The following is a 24,425-nucleotide window of genomic DNA, read 5'->3' as shown; positions in this document are numbered from 1 at the left end:
AAGGGAAGCTCTGAGACCGACAGAGGAGAGATGAGAGATGCTGCAGCCCCTCCGCTGCCGCTCCCCGGGTCTTGCCCTGCCTGGGTTTTGCTCGGAGGTGCCGTGTGAAAGAGAAGCGGGTTCATGCTGCTGCTTTCTGATCTGCGTGTGTGCGTGCACGGAACTGAGCAGAAATCCCCGCCTTTTCTTGTATTTTTCAGCCTTTCCTTTTATTTTTTAGCATTTCCTTTTCCTTCCCCCCTTTCCTCTCCTATTTCTCCCGCTGAATTAGCTGCCCACCTTTCCCTTGCAAATCGCACCGGCAGCACAGGCTGGGTTTTCGGGGTGGTGTTTTCTGCCCAAAATGGAGAGGTGGGGAGGAGGAGAGATGCCTAAATCCTGCAGTTGCGTCCCCGGAGCTCGGGGAACATCTCCCGGTCGGGCTGAAGACATCCGGGAAGCAGCATCCTCAGCTTTCCGCACTAGTTAACAGCCTGCGAGCTGCCTCCACTCGTTTTAGGCTCGCTCGCTTAATCTCCGCTCCTCTCGGCGCGTGTGTGCCTGTGTGTGTGTGCAGGGGGAGGACTTTATTGCCATTGGCTCAGCTTTCGCTGCCCACCCACATCTCTTCCACATCACCTTGGTGTCTCCCTAAATAAAACCAGCCCTCCTTATCGCACCGAGGAAATCAAGAGCGAGAGTTTGAATGGATTTTATATAAATATTTACCCCGACGAAGCTACTGCTGAGCTCGTGGGATAAATTCGCAGCAGCTGGTCTCACTCTGCTTCCCTCACCCTCCCCTAAAAGGGTTTAATTACTTTAGGGAGGAGAGGGGAGAGATCCAGATCCCAGTTCTGGCTGCACACTGACCCCAAAAACAGGACCAGGATTCAACTGCACCATGGATCTGAAGGACAGCACCAGCGAGGGCAGCATGGGCAGCCTGCAGCCTTCCAGCATCCAGATTTTTGCCAACACCACCACACTCCACGGGATCCGTCATGTCTTCGTCTACGGGCCAGTGACCATCCGGCGCCTGCTCTGGACCTTGGCCTTTGTGGGCTCACTGGGTCTCCTCCTGGTGGAGAGCTCGGACAGGGTGGCTTTTTACTTCTCCTACCAGCACGTGACCAAAGTGGACGAGGTGGTGGCGAACAGCCTGGTGTTTCCCGCTGTCACCATCTGTAACCTCAATGAGTTCCGCTTCTCCCGGCTCACCACCAACGACCTGTACCACGCTGGGGAGCTCCTGGCTCTGCTGGACGTCAACCTGCAGATCCCCAACCCTCACCTGGCTGACCCCACTGTCTTAGCCATCCTCCAAGAAAAGGCCAACTTTAAGCAGTATAAACCCAAAGTTTTCAGCATGCAGGAGTTCCTGGCACGCGTTGGCCACGACCTGAAGGATATGATGCTGTACTGCAAGTTCAGAGGCCAGGAATGCAACCACAAGGACTTCAAAACTGTGAGTATGAGCAGATGCTCTGCTTTTCTCTTCTCTGGGCATGTGGACTGTGGTGCTGCAGGACCAGGACAGCCCTGGTGGTCACTGGCCAAGCTGTGTGGGCCCGGTGTGAAAAGGCAGTGGCTGCCGGGCTCTGGCATGGCAGAGGAGGAGCAGGAGGAAGCCTGTTGAGCTGAAGTTTGTTTGTTGGAGTCCTAACGGGTTTTGTGCAGCCAGACCGGCAAGGGGCTTGTAGCAGGTCCAGCCTCCATCCTGCATAAGGCCCATGGCTCCCAGGTGGCTGCTCAGGGTCAGATGGGTCCTGCTGAGCATCACAGGGGGCCTGGGGGTCTCGTGCCATGGCCAGTGGATGTCAGCCAGCTGAGGGACGCAGAAAGGGCTGGACAGAGCCAGCAGGAAGGGCAGGTGCTCGGGGCTGGTCTGAGCAGGGTCCAGCTGTATTTCTCCAGGTATTTGCAGCTTTGCTGGAATTGCGGAAGGGAAATTTTTTCTGCTTGTTCCTGGCGTTCGTGGCTCATAAATCCTGGTTTGCTGTGGAGTGTGGGCAGCAGCTGGGTACCTGCCTGGTGCTGTGTTGGAGGAAAGGGGGGAAAAGAAAAGGAGAGGAAAAGCAACGAGGCTGAGCTCTGATCACGGTCTGCTCTGAGATGGAGTGAGCTGGGTACTTGAGCATCCTGAGGGAAGCAGCTGCTGCTCAGTTTCCAGCTTCTGGCTGGCACCCTGATGGCAGTGCAGGCTGGCCTGGATGCTGTGGTGCTAAATGTGTCAGCATAAAATAAAAATAATGAGGACGTTGTCTGGATGAAGTGATGCTCCTGTGTGCTGCTGGGGCAGGGGAGGGGGCTGGGCAAGGGGCTGCAGAGGTGGCTGAGCCCCATCCTGGCCGAGCTGGGGGGTGCTGGGGTCTGGGCTAAGTCCCACTGTGCTCTCAGGCCATGCTGGGCAGTGCCTTGGCTCTGTGATCCTGGAGTCAGGAATGGTACAGGTTTCAGGCGGTTGTTTCTTGGGAGTGCTGCTGCTTGTTCTGCTCAGGTGTGTCCTGTGGAGAGCAGGTCCTGGGCAGGGTTTGCGATCACCTGGTTCATCAGTAGGATCGTTGTCTGCCTTTGGGAGAAGGGAATATTTTCTGTCTCTGCTGCTTTAGATCTCCCAGCAAATGCGTCCAACTGTTTCCAGCTCCAAAGTCATTGCCATCCCCTGGACTGTGCTCTCTTTAAACCTCGGAGCAGGAACATAGAATTTTATGCCTCATTTATTGCCTGTGCATAACTCTGATGCTGAGCCTATTTCAAACTGGATATCCAGGCAAACCATTCCCTTGTTTCCACTCCCTGGGCAGGTCTGAGCAGGGGTTGGGTCATCCAAGTTGTAGGAAGGCATCAACCAAGTCCCACGGAGAGGAGCTTGCTAAAGAAAAGCTGTGTGTGAGCAAGTCTGGAGAATGGGGTAAAAAAGGAGAAACAGATGGAAAAGTCCAGGGGACAGAAGAGTTGGGGAGTGAGGTCAGATCCCAGGAGGATGGACAGACCTCCCTTGACTGTAGCAAAGTATGGGGAGCAGGAGGTATTCTGCCTGTGGACTTGCCAAGAATGAATTAAGAACCAGCCAAAAGCAAAAACCTCAAAGCCAGGGAGCAACCAGCACTTTCAAAGCACCTGCAGGGCTTAAAAAAGGACTTTAAAAAGTAGGTGTTCTTAGGGAAGACAGGAGCTCTTGGCATCCCCCCTGGGACCCAGCAGGGTGTCACCCTGGCTATTGAGTTTTTGAGGTAATTGCTTCTGAAACAATGATTTTAATTTTTTTTTTCCCATGGGGGATACTGTAGTTTCCAGAAAGACAAACATTCCCTGTCTGCCAAATAAATGCCCTGCTAAAACAGATCAGGGCCAGCTAGAAAGAGACAGGATATTATGGACTGACAGCGCTTGTCCTTGTCCAAGTGAGAGATTGAGTGCAATACTTCAGCCCATTCTGCAAAGCAGCTCCTACCTGAGCCAGAAGACAGCATTGTCTCTCTCAGAGGCAGGGCTTCAGTCTCACTGACTCCAGGTAATCCCCCAGGTTATGGAAATCCAGGAAGCAGCACTCAACAGGGACACAACAACCCTGTTTTCCTTCCAGATTTTACCTCTTGGAGATAAAAGGCAGCAAAAAGTGTCTTTTTGAAGGATGAGTAGGTGTTTCCACAGGGAGAATGCTGTAAAGGTCTGTGAGCTGCCTCCAGGCTGAATCAGAACCTCATGTCCTGGATGAATTTTGCATTTAATCACCACCAACCTGTTGCAGCTGCACACGGGCTCAGTGACAGCACATCCATCCTGCTGCAGCGCCCGCTGGAGAAGAGCCATCACTGAAGCCTGATTTGCTTCTGAAGGGAAACAGGGTGTAAATCCCAGGGCAGTTCTGAAATACGTCAGCAGGGTGAAGAACTACGAGGTTTTTATATACGCTCCCCAAATCCTGGCAGCTGGGAGCAGAGGCAGCGGGAGCTTTGCAGCAGGGGGCTGCACCAAGCAGAACTCGGCACTAAGGTGCTGCTGGAGGAGTCAGGGCTGTGCTGCCTCTGGTCAGCTCTGCCTCCTGCTGCAGGGGGGTGTTGTGTGCAGCGTGTCCCTCAGTAAAGCCCACAGTGCTGCTGCTGCTGCACGGAGAGCAGGAGCTGCAATGGCAGCGTCTTGGCACTTTGAAAATGTGACTTTACCGTCTTCCTTCTGCACTGCCCTGTTTAAATCCTCTGCCACTGCTTTATTAACAGGATTTGAGCTGTGCTTTCCCTACACTTCCTGTTCCTTCTCCCCCCACTGCCTCTCAGGTAACATCTCCCGTATGAAGGGCTGCCACAGGAGTGAGTCCCCACAGCTTTTCTGCAGAGATACCCCAGAGGGAACAGCCAGGTCTCAGCAGGATGTGCTGATCCTGCGCTGGATTGCCACGCACAGAACAGCAGAGAAGATAATGCAGAGCTCTGCTGTAGGCAAAGCAGTGAAGAAGAGAAAATTGGCAGAACATCCTTTAGCAAAGCCATTCCCTTGGAGAACTTGGAGGAGGAAAGCCTGATAAGAGCAGCAGCCAAGGAAATTCCCTCCTTGTTTTCTGCATTGCTCCCCCCAGGCGGTCCTGGTTGAAAATGACCTCACAGATGGCATTTTCCTGGAGGAGCTGTACTCCTGCTGCTCGATGTGACATCAAGGTCCTCCCATCCCACTGCTGCTGAGCCGGCAAAGCTTGGGCTCATCAGCCCTCACCACACCACTGTGATGTTCTGGGAGTCCCTGTGTGTGTGTGGAGCCTCTTTCCTGGGGCTGCTGGTGTGGCTCGTGGTCCTTCAGTGTTCCAGCCTGGGATGAGCTGGGCAGTGGCAGGGGAGCCTTGCAGGAGGATTTCATGTGTGGCCCAGAAAATGGGGGGGCAACAGGGAGAAAACCTCTGAAAACCCTTTCAGCCCATGGGGCAAACAGAGTGAGGGATGGAATGGGATGGCCTGGGAGTGGATACTGGGAATGCGAACAGCAGGGGAATGGGATCCCGCAGTCCCCCCTTGCTGAGAAATGCTCTCCAGCAGCACAGCCCGGCCCGGCACAGCCCGGCCACGGCTCTGGGGGTCGGTCCAGGTGTCTGTTCTGCATGGCTGGGCTGGGAACGCGCTCCTCAGTCGGGTCGTTTGCCAAGTGCAGTGTTGGGCTGTGCTTCCTCACACATCCAATCATTCCAGCTAACACAAACTTTTCCCTTGTGCCTGCTGTGCCTCATCAGGTGTCTATTTATTGCCAGTGGCCGTGACAATTTAAGGATAGAACTCATTTATTTTCAATACACATTCTTCTGACAGACAGGGTCCACATAATGGAGCATATCTCATGTGAATATTGCTATTTTAAGACAGGAGTTTCTGTCAATCTATCTGGCTTTCTCTATGCATATTTTCCCTGCCATTCTTTCTAGTGTATCTATCAGGCCAATGTCTAGTGAATAGTTTTGGCTTTTTAGACTAACTAATCCATTCTCATCTCCTGTTATACAACTTCCACTTTCTTCAAGAAAAAAAGTCAGGATACTGCATACTTGATTCAGAAAAAACATTACTTTTCTATTTAACAATTTTTTTGGAGAATCATGATTTTTTCCAAAGTTTGCTCCAGAATCAGAGATGCCATAATGAGATGTGCAATAATGAGGTGTGCAATTCAGTGATAACTTTTACACAAGCAGGCTGTTCTTCCAGTAGGAAATCAGGTCTCTGTGCAGCCTTCCCAGTCTGCACTGGAAAATCTCAATTTTTCAGGTGCTGTTGAGGGTCTGGGTGTGGGCACAGGCACAGAGGGAGTGCAGGGTTATCATTTTGCTGCTGGTGGCATCTTGTTGGGTGCCTAAAAGGAGGTGGATTGCTCCCGGCTCAGGTATCTGGCAAATCCTGCCCTTGGGAAATGCAGACCCTCATTCCACCCAGTGCTCTTCTGGATTAAATTTCTCTGTTCCGTAAGGATTTATGGGTGTGGCAGTTCCCTGTGACACTGATGGGGTTTGTGTTTCCTTTATTTATTAAAAACTTGTAGGATAATGCTTTAAATTTTGCAGGAAGTTCCATGGGTGGATTCCAGTTGGGATCAATGCTCATGAAAAACCATTCCTGGGTTGGAATGGTTAATAGAGTTAAAATCTAATGAAGGCTGTTGAACTTCAGTGAGGCCTTTCCATGGCAAACCCGGTTTTAAATGCTTTAATACTGATAATACTGTATGAACACTGGGTGAAACAACTCCAAAGGAGGGAAACTGCAGAAATGGGTTGTAGGTTGTTAACTTGGGACATTGGCGCTCCGCATTTGGGACACTGACCTGATTGCAGACCTGACCAGAACAGTGACAAAGTCCCCCTTAATGATCTTTGAAAAGGGTTGTGTTTGGATGTGATTTGAGCTGTTTCTTAGCCAGGCATGCTGCCCTCCTTCACTCGGGCTTTGGGATGGGGAGTAACTTAAATGAGTGGGAAATGTCAGGAACAGGCACAGCCAAAGTGTCAGAGCCAGCTGGAGAGCAGAGGGGATGAGTGAGGAGGGACACGAGGCACAGGGAGGGCCCTGGGAGAGGAGGAAGAACAAAGAATTTGTGTGGGTAAGAGCCAGCTGTGGGCTCAGCCTTCCCTCGCTGGAGCAGCTGGCACTTGGTTTGGAGGAGAGCAAGAACCACTCCTCACTCCTGACTGATTCCCATTCATCAGAGTTATTCATCAGGAGGCCAAGTGAGAGCTCCTCTGTCCTCCACAGCCCACCTGGTCAGGGATTTGCACTCCAAACAGCAGCTGGAGCTGGAGCAAATCTGCCCTTGGGATGGGGAAGAACTGCTGAGCAAGGGTGGTGTCATTGGAGTTCCAAGGATAGAGGAGATGTTTGAGGGCTGCCAGGCTTTATCAGAATTGTCTTGGGAATTGCGTGAGGCTTTTCATAGTGTTGGAAATACCTCTGAGTGCAGCTTCTTGTGCCTCAGCTCCTCTTTCCCAGACAGGCACTGAGAACTGAAGTGCCCAAAGCTGTGGAGAGCCAAGGTTGTCACCAACAGAGAACAAATGTGATCAATGTCTGCCAGCCGCCATGTACGGTGCCTCCTTCACCCCTGGCTCTCCGTGACTAACACGGTTCCTGTCACAGGGGCTCCCTCACAACTGGCCCTGGATGAGTTCTCCTGGGGCAGTTTTCTGTCTGCAGTGGGTGGAGGGTGAAACCACAGGGATCTTTCAGATGTACTTGTGCCCTCTCTACAGCAATCAGACTTCATCTAGTCATGCCCAAAGCTAGAAGTAAAGGCCAGGAAAGACAAGGAATATATAAAAAACCCAGCCTGGTTTCCAGCTGGAGAGGTAAAGTAGAACAACACAGCTTGTCCTGACCTTCTTCCATACCCCCCGTGCAAGTGTCCCTTGGAATCTTCTTGGCAGGTAATAAACAACCTCCCAGATGTCCCCTCTTGAGGAATCTTTGTGCTTGTCTGACCGAGTGCAGTGATGCCCTGTGAAAAATCATGGTGTGCCTGTTGTGGGTTTAATCTAAACCCTCCCTGAGAGGTTCTGACTACCATGTCCATGATCCCCGCAGACAGAAATGAGTAAAAATCTAAACCAGTGGTCATGAAGTGAAACAGGAGAAATTTCCACCTGATTAAAGAAGAAAACAGGTCTGATTTCAGTGAGGGTCTCTGGCCTCTTGTGGTCCCTTCCAAGATGAATTACGATTCTATAACAAAAAGCAGGTGCAGACCTGCTGAGTCTTAAATCCTTTTGCTATTTTTGGAGCACCTAATTTTTTATAGAAACATAGAACCCTGGAATGGTTTGGGTGGGAAGGGACCCGAAAGCCCATCCAGTCCCACCCCCTGCCCTGGCAGGGACACCTCCCACTGTGCCAGGCTGCTCCCAGCCCCATCCAGCCTGGCCTGGGCACTGCCAGGGATGCAGGGGCAGCCCCAGCTGCTCTGGGCACCCTGTGCCAGGGCCTGCCCACCCTCTGAGGGAAGCATGTTCTCCTAATACCTCATCCAAACCTATTCTCTTTCAGTTTAAAGCCATTCCCCCTCATCCTGTCCCTACAGGTCCTTGTCCAAAGTCTCTCTCCATCTCTCTTGGACCCCTTTGGGCACTGGAAGGGGCTCTAAAGGAGCTCAGTCTCCCTGGAGCTTCTCTTCTCCAGGCTGAACAGCCTTGCAGGACCTTGCACTTGGCCTTGATGGACTTCGTAAGGGTCACGCATTCCCACCTCTCCAGCCTGTCCAGGTCCCTCTGGATCCCATCCCTTCCCTCCAGAGTGTCACACAGTTTGGTGTCATCAAGCTTGCTGAGGGTGCCCTCGATCCCATTGTTCATGTCACCAGCAGAGGTGGAAGCCACCGCTCTACCCTGAGGAGCTCTGCCTGTCTCTGAGCCGCTCTCGTGCTCAGCTCACCCTCAGCCTTCCAGAGAAATGAAAGCCACTTTGGGAAGATGATCCCCTTCCTCTCTGTGAACTCTGTGCATGAGTTCAAGTTTGCATTATTGACCTAAGGACAACAATTGCCCTAAAATGCAGAGTTGCTGACAGCTCCGTCTGCACTGAGCATCGAGCCATTCACAGCTCTGATTCCATAATGAGTCCGCCACAGTTTCTCTGAGCAAACCCCTGTCTTTTCCCATTTCCTGAAACTATCCCTGTTTGCTTTAGAAGCAGACAGTGGAGATTCCCTGAAAAAACCCCCTCAAATCCATCACTCAGCTCCTGCTGACAGAAAATGTGCTTGGCAGCTCCCGAGGAGCGGCAGGACGGGGAGGTCACACGAGGCATCTCCATCTCCTCTGGCAGGGTCTGGAATCCCTCCTGTGCCTTCCCAAAGGCATTTGTCACAGGGATTTCTGCCCGGAGTGCCAGCCAGGCTCAGGTCGGCCATGCAGCAGAGTTCTGCATCCATTGGCATGGTCAGGGTGAGGGCAATCAAGGTGATAAGGTATTGTGATAAGGTGGGCATGAGCAGGGTGTCAGGTGATTGTGCTGCTGCCACAGCTACACCAGCTCTATATGGGACTCAAAAATACAAAAAGCCTTCTTCCTGCTGGGCTGATGAGACCCTGCAGTGTTCCACAGGAACAGCTCTTTGGGAAAACACACCCATGGAAAACTTCCCTGCTTACAAAGTGATCACAGCTGTCAGAGCTGGGAGTTGGGAGGACTCAGATCTTCCTGAGGGAGGAAATCATGGTCTGTGGCTAAATTAGAAGGTTGTGAAACTCTATTTTGTCACCAGCATCTGTTGAGAGGTCGTGACGAAAAGCCTTAGATAGACTTTATTGAGGGATGAGTGCAATTGAATGGTCCTCTAGAAGCTTGTTGGGACTTCCCAACCTGTGGAAATCCACGAGGAAACCTCTCAGGCACCAGAAGCTCAACAAGCTAAGAGGGAAAATGAGGTAGATGAGGTGGTCATGTCTGACTCCGTCTGCCATGGATTAATGTACTCAACCTGCACCAGGAAAACAAAATTGCCCGTGGAGGTAAAAGAGACTGCGAGTCATTCCAGCCGATTGACACCAGGGCGCTCTGGGCCACCAAGAACCAATTTCCACCCAGCCATGAATATTTACAACCAAGCACATGCCATTACTTGAAGAAAAACGGAATTGTTTTGATCATTTGTTGCTGTTGTGCCATGGAAGGAAGGATTTAGCCTGTGTGTTAGGGCAAGGAGCGTGAAGTGAAGGAGTGAAGAGTAATGGAAAATGCCCATGTATTTGCTCAGGGAGAGACGGATGGAAGGAGGTTTAATCTGCGCTTGGATTCCACAGAGGAACCCATCCAAGGCAACGGGGCCATCAGGGATTTTCATGTGCAAGAGGAGCTGCTCAGTTGTCTGCTCCTGTCAGAAGAGCCAGTTCTGTTCTGTGATTTCCTCAGGGATTGAAATATGAAAAGAAAATCAGAAGTGAAAAAGTCTGAGTCAAATTCCATCTCCTCCTCAGGTGCTCCCCACATCGCTCTGACCTTGCACAAGAAGGGGATTCCAGGTTCTTGGCTCATGCCAGGTCTGTAGGCTTCCCTTTCAGTCAGTCCAAAGGTTGTCCAGATCTCACTTCCAGTGTGAGTTTCTTGGGAATTGGAGTTTTTCCTGAGGGAAACCAATAGTTCTGAGTCTGTCCTCCCTGCCTATATGAAAAAAAATCCCAAACCAAAACCCTAAACCCCCAAACCAAACCACTGGAGGTCCAAAAATTTTAGAAATTTTAGTGGGACCAAGTTTTAGCTTCTCTATAAAATGGAGTTTTCATGATGCTGTTTCAATGGTGATGAAGACTGACATATAAAAGTAATATGAAGATGGGCATGAAATTAAAATAAATTAAAATTAGAAGTTATTAAAAGTTATTTTGCTTTTTTAAAGGTTTTGTCATTATTGGAAGAAAATCAAAGCAACCCATTTAAACATTTTTTGGTTTCTTGTTCCATCCGTATTTTCCAGGCTCTCTGAAATCCCATGCTCGTGCAGCAGAGGAGTTGAGCAAGGACTTCCCTTTATGAAAGGGGCTGAATCCTGTAACAGTGGTTCAAACTGTTGGTTCACCTGAAGGTTTGAGGGACATTAATCTTAGGTCATCTTTTATTTATTCTTAGAAGAGAATAAATAAAGCCCAGCAAATGCTCTCTGGGGATTCAGCTGTGTTACTGTGAGAGGGGCAATTGAAGGGCTCCGTGACAGATTTCTCCCAGGTCAGGAACAAATGATGAGCTGGAGCTCTGGAACAGCAGCAGGAGAGGACAGGCCAGGATAGGACAGGCCAGGATTCACGGGGGCTTCCTCAATGACAGCCCAGCAAACATCGCTGCAGTTGCCATAGGCAGGACTAAATTAATTGCAGAGGAGAGTTAGTGAGCAGTGGGAGGAATTAACAGAAGCTTAACCCCTCATTATCTAAGCTTGCACCACCACACTCCACTACTCCCTGGCACTGAAATGGACGGTGAATGCTGAGACATCCAGGAAAGTCTCTCCATCCCTTCCAGTGCCTCCTGCAAGCCTTTGGAAGAGCAGCTCGTGGCTCTGTCACGTGCGAAGTGGTGTCAGCAGAGCTGTGAACTCCTCAGCAGTTCTCCAGTGCTGGAGGAACCTGTAAAAGCTGAACCAGGATGTCAGAGAGGCACCAGTTTGACCTTGAATGGGGGATGGAATTACAGTTTGGGAGATGGGAGGGACTCAGCCATCTGGAATGGGATGGTTTAGCTGAAGGGGACCTTGGATGGGAGCTGACACTCACCACCAAATTTCTTGGTGTTTCTGTGAACATGTGAACCAGAATTCTGCTCAGAACTGCAGTTTCTGTTCATCATACTGGTATTTTTCTCTGGATATACTGGTAGGACTAGGGTTAGGGTTGGGGATCAGGATCTCACTAAACATAACATGTTGTGTCCTCTTCTGCTCAGGAGCTGCTGGTGGGGTACAGCAGTCACACAATCCTGATATATCCATTTTTATTTTGAAGCATTTACTGTTTGGGCATTCTTCCTTTTTTTTTGCTTTTTTTGTTTTAATGAAAAGAGGCAAGTTTTCCTAAAAGGCTTTGTGAAAACTGCTGCTGTGGTCATTTCTCAAACAACGTTCCCATCTAAACCAATCTTTATGTAAAAGATGGGAACAGTTTCCATGGATAGCATGATGAAGGTTGTGGAGATCATGCTGGGGAGAAGGAGCTGCTGTGCTGGATGTTAAGATTGATCTTTGTTGATTGAGCTGCATTTTTCATCCTCCACCCCGGCCTTGGATCCTGCAGCCACCACTCCTCCTACAGATGCTGCAGGATCACTCTAAATGGCCATTAACTAATGCCAAATGATGATGGAGCATCTCCTGAAACACGTGTGACACCCACGAGTAAGGAATGGATTTGTTTCTGTCACGGATGACAGGGGTTTGCAGCTGAACTAACGCTGCTGCTCCACCTGGAATTCCAAGGACAGGCACGGAGAGAGGAGGTGCCGGGGTGTACGTGGCAGTCAGGATGAGCTGTGGGAGGAGACAAGTTCCAGGCTGCCAAAGCAGTCCCGTGTCTATGGAACCCCAGTGGAGTTTGCCTCCTAAAGACATTAATGAGGGTGAGATCCCTCTGTCAGCCCCTACAGCTGCATCCATCCCTGCAACAATCATTCTCTCCTCATTATCTCTTGGTAGAACAAAAACACCCTCAGAGGTCAGTCTTATGATGTCTCTGTACCTCTGCATCTGTCCAGGGAAAAGAGGGAAAGGATTTTTCTATGGTATTTGTGCACGATACCAGAAAAATGTGCAAGTGTCTCCTGGGATGAGATTTCCCATGTGAAAAATGAAAGCTTTTTGTCTTAAAGCATTTCTCTTTTCCATGAAATTAATTAAAATAAAAATCTCACTGCAAAATAAAACATTGAAACCCTGGGATGCCTCATTAAATGGATGATCTGGTTCAGAATTAAGTGATGCAGAGCTGTGGAACTTTCCACCAGGTGCAGCCTCTACACCTTGCACTTGTAGGTCAGGTGCACCCAGACTCTATTTTATAGGGGTTTTGAGGCAAACCCTGGTGTCATCTGAGGTCAGTGAGGGGGAACCCTGAGTTGTATATTCATGTCTGGCTTTCCATGAATAGGGGGATTTAATTTACTGCTATCAAACGAGTCCCCTCTTTCAATGGGCAGTCAGGGCAAGATGCTTCTGACAGCCCAACCTCTGAGCTTTCTGGAGATGGTTTTGGGCTTATTTCCTGATAAGAGAAGGTTTCAGCAATTTTCCTCCATTTGAAAGAACAGGAGAAGTCTCAAAACCACTTGATTTCTACAAGTTTCACAAAAGCTGGCAGCTGGGAAAGACCCAAACTGGAGCCCAGGGACGAAAAGCAGGGTCAGCGCTTGTGTTTGCCATTGTGTCTGACAGGGAGCAGCTGGCCAACAAACACATGTGCCCCACTTTCTCCAGGAGCAGCCTGGCAGTAATGAGACAGCTCACACTGCCCTGGCAGCACAGACAGCACAAGTGAGACCAAACCAGGGTGCAGAGAGCTGTGCTCCCCGTGGGACACGGGGAACCATCCCAGGGGAGGTGGGTGTGTGAAGGCGGCTCCTGGGTGTGCAGGTCAGCTCCTCCTGGTTTGTTCTGATGGTGCTCTGGAGGTCCTAAGGAACCTGGGACAGAGCAGGGAGAGGTTAGAAGACAAACCCCTCAGGAACACAAGCTTCATTCGTTCTTCTGTTTCAAATTCTGAGTAATTCCCAGCACTGGGAGCAGGCCCACGGTGCTGCAGGACTCGGAATACATGGAGTGACCTCAACTTTGCCTCCTACTCCTCAGGTCCCGGGTGGCAAATCCTGCCCAGCTCAGAGCCTCCACAACCCACAATCCAAGGCTCTCACTCCATGCTTTGGATTGGCAGTAAAACTGTCGGCTCCTCGGGGCAAGGGCTGTTTTCTTGGTTTATGTTTGCTATTAAACATTTATTATTAAAATTGATTAAACTTTAACTAAGGAAGGGGAATTGCTTTAACCTGCTGCAGAGAATGACATGGGCTGTGATTTTGTGCAGACATGAGAAAATCCATCATTGCTGTTTGGAAGGATTTGAAACCAAACAGATTTTTCTACAAATGTCTTCACTCAAAAAGCATTTTGAAAGCCTTTCTTCCTGCATTTGCAAATCAGGTACAGAGAGTACCTGAGCACCCCCAGCTGCTCCCAGCTCTGCAAACCCCAGATAGCTTCTGCAAGTGCCTGCAGGCTGAACAGCATCCTGAGGGAAAGCGTCCACCTCCCTTCCACTTTGGAATGTTGTGAAATGTTGACGCGTATTTCTGAGCCTTAATCACTCCTCCACTGGGTGTGCCCGTGGCTGTTTGTTGGAACAATTAACTGCAGCATATTTTCCTCCCGTGTTTCAAACCCCTCCAACACCGGGAGTTAAAGCACAGCTAGCACAGGTAAATTCATGTGACAAACTGTTTCTGGAGATCAAGCAAGGACAGCTCAGTCACCAGGGGCAGGGAAATATGTGCATTTATTTTGTTGTAAATCAGACAGTCCCCATTTGCAAAGTAACATTGAAACCTGGGGAGAGCTGTCAGTTGTTAACACAGTTATTGTGAGCCGTTTGTGTATTCTGGTCTTCCCATGTTTTTCTTTTTTTTTTTTGTCAGGAGGAGAAATAAGAGTCTGAGTCAAGTATGTTCTTGTAATCACACTTGTCTTTCAAAAAAGACACACTTTCATAAACCCAACAGAACCAGAAACCAGCATTGTGGTTTAAGTGCTGAGAAACCCTTTGGTTCACCCCTGCTTTGAGCTGAGCCCAAGCAGCTCCATCTCCCTGCAGTGCTTCTCACTTGGAATAATTCCTCTTCTCTTTCAGTCCGGGCACATCCAGGTGTGAGATATTCCAGCTTTCTGGTGTGCACCAGGGTTCTCCCATGGTCTCATCCCTGTGGTGTTTGTCAGTCAAGGTGTGGGCACCTGACTGTTAAAGGTGGTGATGATTCAAAGGTGCAAATGATGAGTTTGTGTCACTTACTGCACAGTGGTGCAGTAAAACCCAGTTTTAGGCATATGATCCTTGCTACTCACAGGGAATCTCACATTCCTGAAATACTGAGGGGAAGACATAAAACAGGATCAAGTAGCTCCAGGGGAGGTTTAGATTGGATATTAAGGAAAATTGGGGAAAATTTCTTCACAGAAAATGTTGTCAAGCATTGGATCTGAGGCAGGGCAGGGCACTCACCAACCATCCCTGAAGTGTTCAAAAAGTTATGGATGTGGCACTTCAGGACAGGGTTAACAGTGACCATGACGGTGGTGCTTTGGGTTGGACTTGGTGATCTCAGAGGTGTTTTCTAACCTTAACAGTTCCCTGGTTCTGAGATCCAGCTGGGCATCCCCAGAGCAGAGGTTTGGTGTCCTGCTCCTGAGCTGAGTGTCCAGAAACTGGGGGTTGGTTTCCGCTCTCCCAGTGTGGGCTTGGAGAGGGAGGAAGGGCCGGGGGAAGGGGAATGGTTGGGAGCAGTGCCTGGGCTGGTGGGACTGGGGAGGAGATGCAGGGAGGCAAAGGGGAGCAGCAGAGGATATTCCTAAGGGGCTACACTGGCACGTCCAGCCCATTCCTTGCAGGCACCAGGAGCGGCTGAGGGAGCTGGAAAGGGGCTCAGGCTGGAGCAAAGGAGGCTCAGGGGGGACCTTGTGGCTCTGCACAAGTCCCTGACAGGAGGGGGCAGCCGGGGGGGTCGGGCTCTGCTGGCAGGGAACAGGGACAGGAGGAGAGGGAACGGCCTCAGGCTGGGCCAGGGGAGGCTCAGGGTGGACAGCAGCAGGAATTTCCCCATGGAAAGGGTGCTCGGGCCTTGGCAGGGGCTGCCCAGGGAGGTTTGGAGTCCCTGGAGGTGTCCAGGGAAGGGCTGGAGGTGGCACTGAGTGCTCTGGGCGGGGGAAAAGGTGGGCATCGGGCACAGGGTGGGCTCGATGATCCTGGAGGGATTTTCCAACCTCAGTGATTCTGGGACTCTATGATTGCAGGAAATAATGCTTCTCTCTATTCTTTCTCCACATTTTTCATGCCAAGCTGACATAAAAAAATACTTTAATGCTGAATTTCATACCTTTCCTCTCTCCCTTACTAGTAACACGGAATTATTTCCCCATTCCTTTAAAATTCTGAGGTTTAGCAAGCACATAAACGACACTTAAATCCCAGCCCCAACTGTAAAGCAAATATTCCTTTTCCTCTCAGGGAACCATTCCTTTGACTTGTTATTTTGAGCTCTATCGTGGTTGTTGCTGTGCAAAGGCAACTTTGTGGAAAAGAAGGTTAAGTGCTAAGGTTAAAACAGGTTCAAGTATAATCCAGAGTGCCCTTGGCAAAGACAGAAGGGTTTTAGTGGGTCTCATTTATCATTGCCTGACTGCTTAAAGTGCTTGAGTGACTCATTATTGGTTTTATATGCCTTTAGAGGAGCTGCAAAAGAGCCAGTGAGAAAAGTATCACTGTTTTCCTCTTTTAACCCCCACTCAACAGGGAACAATAATATTTAAGACTTCAGAGTGTAAAAGATTTCCTCTTCAGAAACCAAATTCCTCAGCATGAGCCACGTGGAGCAGCTTGGGCTCAGCTCCAGAGGGGAGGTTTCTGTTGGTGTGGAGTTACATCCGTGGCAGAAGTTTAGAGCTGAGAGCTGGGAGCTGCTCCTGCCAGCTGGGCTTCCCAGGCCTTCCTGAAACCACTGCCTGACCTTCAGCCTTTTCTCCTCATCCATTCTGCCAAAGCTTTGTCCCCCTCCCGCAGGGGCCGTGGGCTCTGCAATGGAGGGAACGGTTGCACCATCCCTGGAAAGCAGGGAGGTACTGGAACAGTTTTCCCAGAGCAGCTGTGGCTGCCCCTGGATCCCTGGAAGTGCCCAAGGCCGGATTGGATGGGACTTGGAGCAACCTGGGATAGTGGAAGGTGTCCCTGCCCATGGCAGGGGGGGGATGGGATGAGCTTTAAAGTCCCTTCCAGCTCAAACCATGCCGTGATTCTGCGATCATGGAACACTAGAAAGAATATTTTGAAGAGCAGAGATCTGAAACATCAGTGAGCGAAGACCTGCTCCGTGCTGCATCCCTGCCTGTTTGTTCTGCACACGGATCCCGGGGGACCCAGGCAGTGCTCCCAGTGCTCCACACCCGGGCATTTGTGTGCAGCTGTGTCAATCACCAGCATGACGTGGCAGAGGTCCTGACTAGTGGGGCTTTTAATGAAGTGGCTGCTTTAACTCGCAGTGCCTTGCCAAGGCTCTTTACAAAGCTCTTCTGGGGCTCAGGAGGTGTTAGTGCCACTGGAAAAGGCATCGGTTTCATCCCAAAGCAGCTAAATCCAGCCTGGAACAGGTACAGAGCAAGACTGGGAGGAGGATTAAGGAAAAGAGGCACCTGTTCTAGGAGGGGAGATCAGGAGAATTGAGCTTGTTTAAGTGAGCCAGGCAAAGGCTGTGTGAAGGACTGGGATAACTCTGGAGCAATCCATCAAGGGGATGAGGACTGAGGGGGAAATGGAGCTATTTCAGCCAAACCATGGTGCTGGCTTTGGAGCAAATGGTACAAATTGGCCATGGAAAACTCGATGCTGGAAGTTAGAAAGGTTTTTTTATTGTTATTATTTCTTGAAGAGATGAAATCCTGAAGTAATAGGGATAAAGACCCCAGCAGGGTTTTAAGCAGGATCATCCCTCGGAGGTGGGATTGTGTGAGGTGGCTGCCAGGAACAGGAGGCTGCATTCAAGGACCTCTCCAAGTCCATGGACTGAACCTTGTCCTGGACTGAAGGAATGGGTTGGCTGTACACCTGTGTCGTGGGAGTCAGGCACCTCTCACCCGCGTTCAGCAGCGTGGTGGGGTGCCTGGGAAACCTGGAAAATCACAGCCATGTCCTGGAAAGCTCTTTCCCCTCAGTTCCTGGGGTCATACAGTGTCAATTCTGTGTTTCTTGATCCTGGGAAGACTTTAATACCCAGCTTGTCAGTTCTGGGAATTTGATTAACTCAGCCCCTATGTCTGCATGGAGACAGGAATATTGAGTCCAGCAGGGTATAAATCCTGTGGGTGCTTAACCCTGTCCAGGGCTGCATGAAGATCCCACATGGAGGCTGCAGCAGCTTCCCTTGAGGGTGTTCACATTGTCTGCAGTGAGAATCTGCCCGAAACATGCGTGCAAGACACCCCAGCTGCAGACACTCCCTGCTCTGAACCCCCCAAAATTACAGGTTAACGTTATTGTTGAGAACACCCATGAGTGTTACTGAATTTCTCCCCTGCAAGGGAGGGTAAGAACACCCTGGGATCCTGTTAATGGCCAATTTGACTGAAGCCAAGGCATTAGGAGTGGTTGGATTTTTGTTTGTCTATATTCATATCCCATCTGGGAGCCCCTGGGATGCTGTTGTATTAGACATCACACAAAAATGGAGCAGAAATGTGATATCTCCTCTCTGCTGTTTAAAAATAATATAATTTTCTCTCTGATTTATGGCATCTCTGAGCAGCAAGGGAGAAAGAAGAGGGACAGCATTGGCTCGGTTGATTCTGACCAGTACTCACAACACAGAGAGAAAGGGAAACCTTTCTTTAAAATATATTCATAAATTCCCTCTGCAGAAATGAGTTAGTTGGGCTCGATTTTACCCACCCAGGAACTCTGATTATTGTCTCATGAAACAGAGTACCTGCTCTGCTATCCCATAAATAAGGGAGAGAAATGCATTGTGCGTTCATTCCAAAGTCTGGATCCCCCGCAGGGCTGGGATGTGCTGCGGCAGAGGGAAGAGATTTGGAGGTTTGCCCTCTGGTTTCCTGGAGAGACTCGGCTGTGGGAGCAGCTAGAGGAACGTTCACTCTGCCCGCCGGGATTCCCCCCCATGGCTCAAAAGGGCTTGTTGCTGCTGGTAATTAGAGCTGTGTGGAAACATCCCCGGCAAAGCTGGAGCTGCAGCAAATGTGCCTGGCGGGGTTGTGGTCCAGGCTTCAACTGCAAATCAGCTCTCCTGGAAGATTTGGGATCTCTGAAGGGGGGGAGCGGGAGAGCCGGAGCTCTGGCACCAGTGCTGTGGGAATGCACAAACCAAGGTCCAGATGCGGACTAATTAAGACCCACTTTGTGTTGCCTTAGGAGGTATGCAGGTAACAAAGATGGGACTGGCAGCCCAGCTTTGTGCTGAATGTGTAGTTCAACCTCCTGTCTCTTGGATTTAGTGGCAGCACTGGGAGCTTGCTCTGAGTCCATCCTGTCCCTTTTGAATCCTAAATTGTGAGCTCAAAATCTCCACGGAACACAGGGCAGTGATGACCCTGCTAAGACTCATTTGTGCTGCAGGCAGAGCTGGTACTGCTGGCACCCCTGGGTGCTTTGCAAGGTTCACCTGTGCCCCATCCAGAGGGTTTATCCTGAAGTAAAGGATGGATCAGGCTGCTAGAGCTGGGCTGCTCCTGCTGCAGAAGGAGGAATGCTCTGCTTAGCCAATGCAGAGAGGCCAGGAGTAAATCCATGCTGGTTGTTTGGGATGAGGGGCAATAAAGCTGTTAGAGAGGGTGGGGGTGGCTTTGCTGGAGCTCCCTCAGACACTGAAATCCCTTCTGGTCAGCAGTACCAGGTTCATACTGTGAACACAGCCATGAGTGTGCAGGATGTGCATCACCCTGAGATCCGCATCAGACTGGGAAGTGAGAGCTTTCCATCTCCTACTGCTGTGTTCTGGATCGTTTGCTGTGACTCTGGGCATATGTTGTCAATTCACCAGCACCTTTATGCAGTCAGTTATAATTCACATTTGCTGGTTTTTAATGAATGTTTGTTCACTGGAGCATTTGCCAGGGAGTGTGCGTGGTGCTCAGAGCCAGCCCACATCCCAGCAGCCTCCAACACGAGCTGAGGAATCAAGCTCAGGAACAAATCAGGGATATATTTTGTGACACGCACCGCCTGTGGTGTGAGACGGAGGGGACTCTGTGAATGGGAGTCTTGCAAGAGAGTCCCAGCAGCCACATGGATGGAATGCTTCCTGCCAATGCAATGGAAAATCCCAGAGATAATCAGGGCCCTGCTGAAATTCCCTTAAAATCCAAATATAGGCTCAGTCACAACCACCCTGTAGCACCTCACTGTCTGCTGCTCCCACTGCAAGGTTTGTTGTCCCAGTTGGTATTCCCATCATCCAGATGGGGAACGGAAACAAACCAGGATATATGGAATGCGTGGTGATGAGGGGCCTTTGAGAAACATCCCAGGAGCCCCAGATCCTCAGGAAGGCATTGAGAGACAGAAGGAGCACAGAGCTAAGGCTGAATGTGATTGTTCTAAAGATGCAGGACTCACCCAAAAAGGGAATGCAGGGACTGTGGAAACACTTGAGAGGGTGTTGGGAGCCCAGTGCACTTTGCTGGTAGAGAGAGCAATGCCAATTAATAATTACTGTAGCTGAACATGTGGAGTTAATTACTTCTGCCATTTGGTGGCTGTGTAAAAGATGTGGTGACAAACAGGGACTGCTACCCTGTCCTTTGCTGGGAGAGCCAAGGCTGCAGCCTGTGCCAGGGAAAGACGTGTCAGGAAAACCAAGGAGCTGACAAAAGAGTAGCCTACAAAGTCGAGCAGCTCTGAGTCTTGCTGGGCAAAAACCTCTGACCGGGAAACGGGATTTCAGCAGCTTTTCCTTCCATCTCTTTGCCTTCAAATGCAGCTGCTGCTTGGACAAAATCAGCCTGGCTTCAAAGTAGGTCAGAGCTGAAGTCATCTCAGGATGCTCCTAGAAGAAGAAATACATGTCAGTGTGACACCAGTGTGGCTTTTAATAGAGTTGTTCTCCGCTGGCTGCTCTGTGGGACTGAGGCCCAGAAGAAAAGCTGCAGCCAGGTGGGACAAGCCATGGACCACAAATCCTACCCGAAGGGATGCTCTCCAGCAGAGACGAGGACAACGCAAGGGGAATGTGGGAGTGGAGGTCTCAATTCTCAAGCTGCTTCCAAAAAAATGGACTTGGAGAAGCATCAGGGTCCTGAGCACCTTCTTAGCAGCTTTGGGGTCCCAAAACCCTAATTATCCACTCAGACTCTGGTGTCTTACTGAGTAATCCAAGGGGTTTTTTTGGACAGTCTGACAGCAATTCAGTCTGGGCTATTTTAATAGCATGAAGACATCCTGAGTACTCCTTTTAGGTCTCAGACACATAATTAGCAGTTCCAGGTCTGAGCAGCTCATTAGTGTTTGGGCAGTCAGAAAGGGGACACCAATGAATTATGATTTCAAGCACCTGCTCAGCAGCTGTGAGTTTTGGATCCCTCCTCTTAGCAATTCCAGTGAGTTCCAAAACTGCTTTCAGGGAAGCATTTTCATCAGGCTGGAGAGAAATTCGCGCTTTTTTCCCTGCTGCTGTCCAGCAGCCAAATTATTGTGCCTCGTTTTCCTGGGAGGAGCGGTCCCAGGCTGAGCTGCAGTTAGCCCTGTTTGCCTGGGCTCTAAAACCTGCGTTTAGCTGAACACATTAAGCCCATTTGCTTCCCAAATCCAGCTGCAATTCCAGCCCTCCGGGGAAGTTTGCAAGTGCTGCTGGTCTGACACAGCTCGGGCAGGAGACTTTTTGGGAGGGAGGAGGAGGAGCAAGATGTAAAAGCAGATCAGCACAGCACCTCGGAGCAGCTTTCCCTTCTCCCCGAGCCGCCCACCACTCCACAGACACACAAAAGAGAAGAGAAAAATAATATCTGCTGACTCTCTGAGGAATGCGAGGCTGGAGCGAGCTCCATGTGAGGGATCCATGCATTATTTATGGCTCTGGGCTGTGCTATCCCCTGCTGGATGAGCCCAGTGTTCTCGTTCGGAGAGCGGCTCCTACCAGGCAGTTTAACCCCCATCCCTCTCGTCTCCGCTGAGCTGAGACTGGAGGACACAAAGGCAAAGCTCAGCTCCTTGGTGTGCCCAGGTGAGCGCAGCCAGCAGGGTCTGAGCCGTGCCCGGGATGGGATCTGCGGAATGGGAATGCTGCCAGTGCCCCCAGCTCCAGCTGAGCCAGCAGCGATCAGCCCCTGCTCGCCATGGCCAGACCGGCCTGGAACGGCCGCAGCTCCTGAGCTGGCATCCTCCAGCTGCCGGGTTTGTTGCTCCCTGGGAAATGCTGCTGCACTGGGGTGGCTGCCTGTCCTGCTGGAGCAGTGCCCAGGAAAAGCAGCTTTTTGGGACCAACCCACGTTTTCTTGCTCTGTGGTGCATGTAAAATCCATCAGAATAAAAATCGGAGCAACATGAAGGTGACACTGGCGTGGGCTTGTTTGCATTTTACTCCTTTATTACCATAAAATATGGAACTGCGTTATAACATGATTGGGTTTTATACTGTGTTACATTGGGCTTCATAGATTATAAAGAATTTGTAATAAATATGATGTTAAGTAGGTTTGCAAGCATATATATTAAGGGGATATTTAGTATATAATAGGTGGTTTTGTTATTATAAAATGCCATCAATATTTCAGTACAGCAACCTGTTAAAAATAAAATGGATTAAAGAGACAAGTTGGAACTGTCTGTTTGCCCCAAGTAAAATACTTCAGCATTTTTGAAACTAAACAAGAAAACCCAAGTGATTCATTTGGACTTTTGATCTGAAGTGGATTTCACTAAATCAAATTGACATCTTGCTGTGAAATGTTAGAAACGAGATGAGACCACATTTTCCTCTCGAGGGTTTTCTGATCTTCATGGAAAGGGTGGTCAGGGATTGGAAAGGGCTGCCCAGGGCAGGGGTGGAGTCCCCATCCCTGGAGGGGTTTAAAAGCCCCGTGGATGTGGCACCTGGGGACATGGTCAGTGGTGGCCTCGGCAGTGCTGGGGGATGGTTGGAATCAGTGATCTCAGAGGGCTTTTCCAACCTGAGTAAAGCCGTGATTCTGTGGTCATTTCCCACCACAGCCCCTGCCCATCCCAGCCTCGGGAATGAGCAGCCTCCAAGCCAGGGCTGGGGGGCTTTGCCAGGCTGGTGGCACAGCAGGAGCCACCAGAGCAAAGAGTCTGAGTGTGTGCAGAGGAAAGTGTTCAGTACCTTGGGAGAAATGGCCACATGTGGGATCATTCCTCTGTATCCTCTGCATCCTTGTCTCCTGGGCTTTCCATACTGTTGGCATTCCCCAGGCAGCAGCGGGAGAGCAGCAGGGCTGTGGGAGCTCTCATGGTGCACTGTGCATCCACAGGGAGTAGGGGAGGGTTCTCCAGGAGAGCAGAAATCCCTAAAGACCCTCCATGAGCTGGGAGCCAGCTGAACCCCCTGATACACAACATCCCGTGGACACACAGAGGGAAAACGTGCCAGAAACGCACAGACATTGATCCAAGCTCTGGGGTTTTGGTGACTAATGCCTTCCTTACTGGTATAAACCCATCTGAGTGACAGCCTGGGATGGGAGGATTTGTTTTGCTTTATTTTGTCTCTGGATGTTGGCTTTCAGAAGAGCCTCAGGAAGTAGAGCAGAGAAACTCAGTGAGGCAAGAAGCTGGTTTGCTTCCCTGGAAAAGCCTCCAGAAGGCTCATCCAGCCCCATTCAGCCATAGGAAAACCCTCTGAGGCAGCTTTGGGCTGAGTTGGGGCTGCAGACACCAACTGGTGAGAGGTATCTGTGCCAGGGGAAGGCTGGAGCTGTAAGGAAAGCCCTGGCTCTGGGATCTGCAGGGATCTGCTGATGTCTCTGTTTATTGGGCAACACAATTCCCAGCTTTGAGAGCACTGAACTTCAGCAGGGTAACTTTCCTTAGGGGAAGCTTAATGAAAAGTTAACAAGGAACAAGGAATGTGAGTGATGGGAGGCAGCAGGGACATCTCTGTGCCACAGCAGCTTCCAGCAGGAGGAAGAGAAGGGAAGTTTGAGGGGCCACGAGGAATTTCCGAGGCAGATCCTGACAGGTTTGGGCTCAGACAGCTCAGCAGATCTTCTAAATACGTCCTTCAAGGGAGGCAGTGAAAAGGCCTTACAATTGGGCCAGCAGGTCTGAGTGCTTCAACGAAATGCTCAATTTTGAAGCTCCTCACCCTAAACTGGACCTTCCCCAAACAGAAGGGGAAGCTCTGAATCTTTATTGTCATTATTAAAACAGAAATAATATGAATGTGATTTCTTAATCAGTGGACCATAAACAGCCCTTCTTCCCAAGGGATGATTTCTCTTCTTTTTTTATCCTTGGGGGAAGTAGGAGAGAAGAGATTTCTTTTGGCTCTGCAACCCATCTGTGATAGAAAAAACTGTCCCCTGAGTCCCACCCTGATGGTTCAACCCCTGCAAAAGGCCCTGGTTATGGGCTGCCATGGGGGTGTGCAAACAAGGAGACCACCTTGGCTTCCAGCATGGGATGAACTCCTGGCAGAAGAGGAAATACAGGATATGAGGGGGTAGGGAGGTGTCAGAGCTTGGTCCAAGCACCCAGAAGGTTCCTCTCCTGACTGCTGGAGGATTTTCCCACCAGCCCTGTGGCTTTGGAGCCAGGAGGAATTGGTTTTCCCAGATGCATTTGTCAAGGGCTCCATGGCACCGTAATAAGAAGTGCTGCAGATCTGCCAGCATGGCCCCGGGAAGACATCTCTGAGGAAAACACTGTTGTTCCTCTCTCTTCAAGGGTCTTTCACTTTCATTCCTCCTGTACCCACACAAGGCAAAGGTCAGACTTGTGCTGAAGAAGAAACCCCTCATCCCTTCCAGAAGGCTCTCAGCCAAAGGGATGGGCTGTAAATCACCCTTGTTCCCACACGCAACTGTGGGTTTTATGTTCTGGGCTGAGGAGATAAACTCACTCCCTACTCACAACAGAGAGCATTTGTAGCATTTATTTCCAATCCTGTCCCCCCACACACCCACCCTGGCATGACAAATGAGAGGCTGTAATTCTCTGGGAGGCAAGTTTTATGGGAAGCAATGCATTTTTCTGTCCCAGCTGCTAAACTGTCTGTGCC

General features: G+C 50.2%; 1 protein-coding gene across 2 annotated transcripts in view; it reads left to right on the top strand.

Moving 5' to 3' along the window:
- Positions 1-669: 669 nt before the first annotated feature.
- Positions 670-24,425, top strand: part of LOC104698497 (acid-sensing ion channel 2) — a 386,996-nt gene continuing 363,240 nt past the window's right edge. The window contains exon 1 of one of the 2 annotated variants that reach the window (XR_005603676.1): positions 670-1,447. Coding sequence is in view for 1 of the 2 variants with exons in the window: in XM_039565633.1 (XP_039421567.1) it covers positions 884-1,447 (564 nt within the window). In the remaining variant the exon portion in view is untranslated. The remainder of the gene's footprint in view (positions 1,448-24,425) is intronic. The other variant, XM_039565633.1, reaches the window with a different exon arrangement.

The sequence above is a fragment of the Corvus cornix genome, chromosome 27 (genome assembly GCF_000738735.6).
Source record: "Corvus cornix cornix isolate S_Up_H32 chromosome 27, ASM73873v5, whole genome shotgun sequence".
NCBI lineage: Eukaryota > Metazoa > Chordata > Aves > Passeriformes > Corvidae > Corvus > Corvus cornix.
The sequence above is the reverse complement of the archived record's forward strand: the minus strand, read 5'-3'. Positions and strand labels throughout refer to the sequence as shown.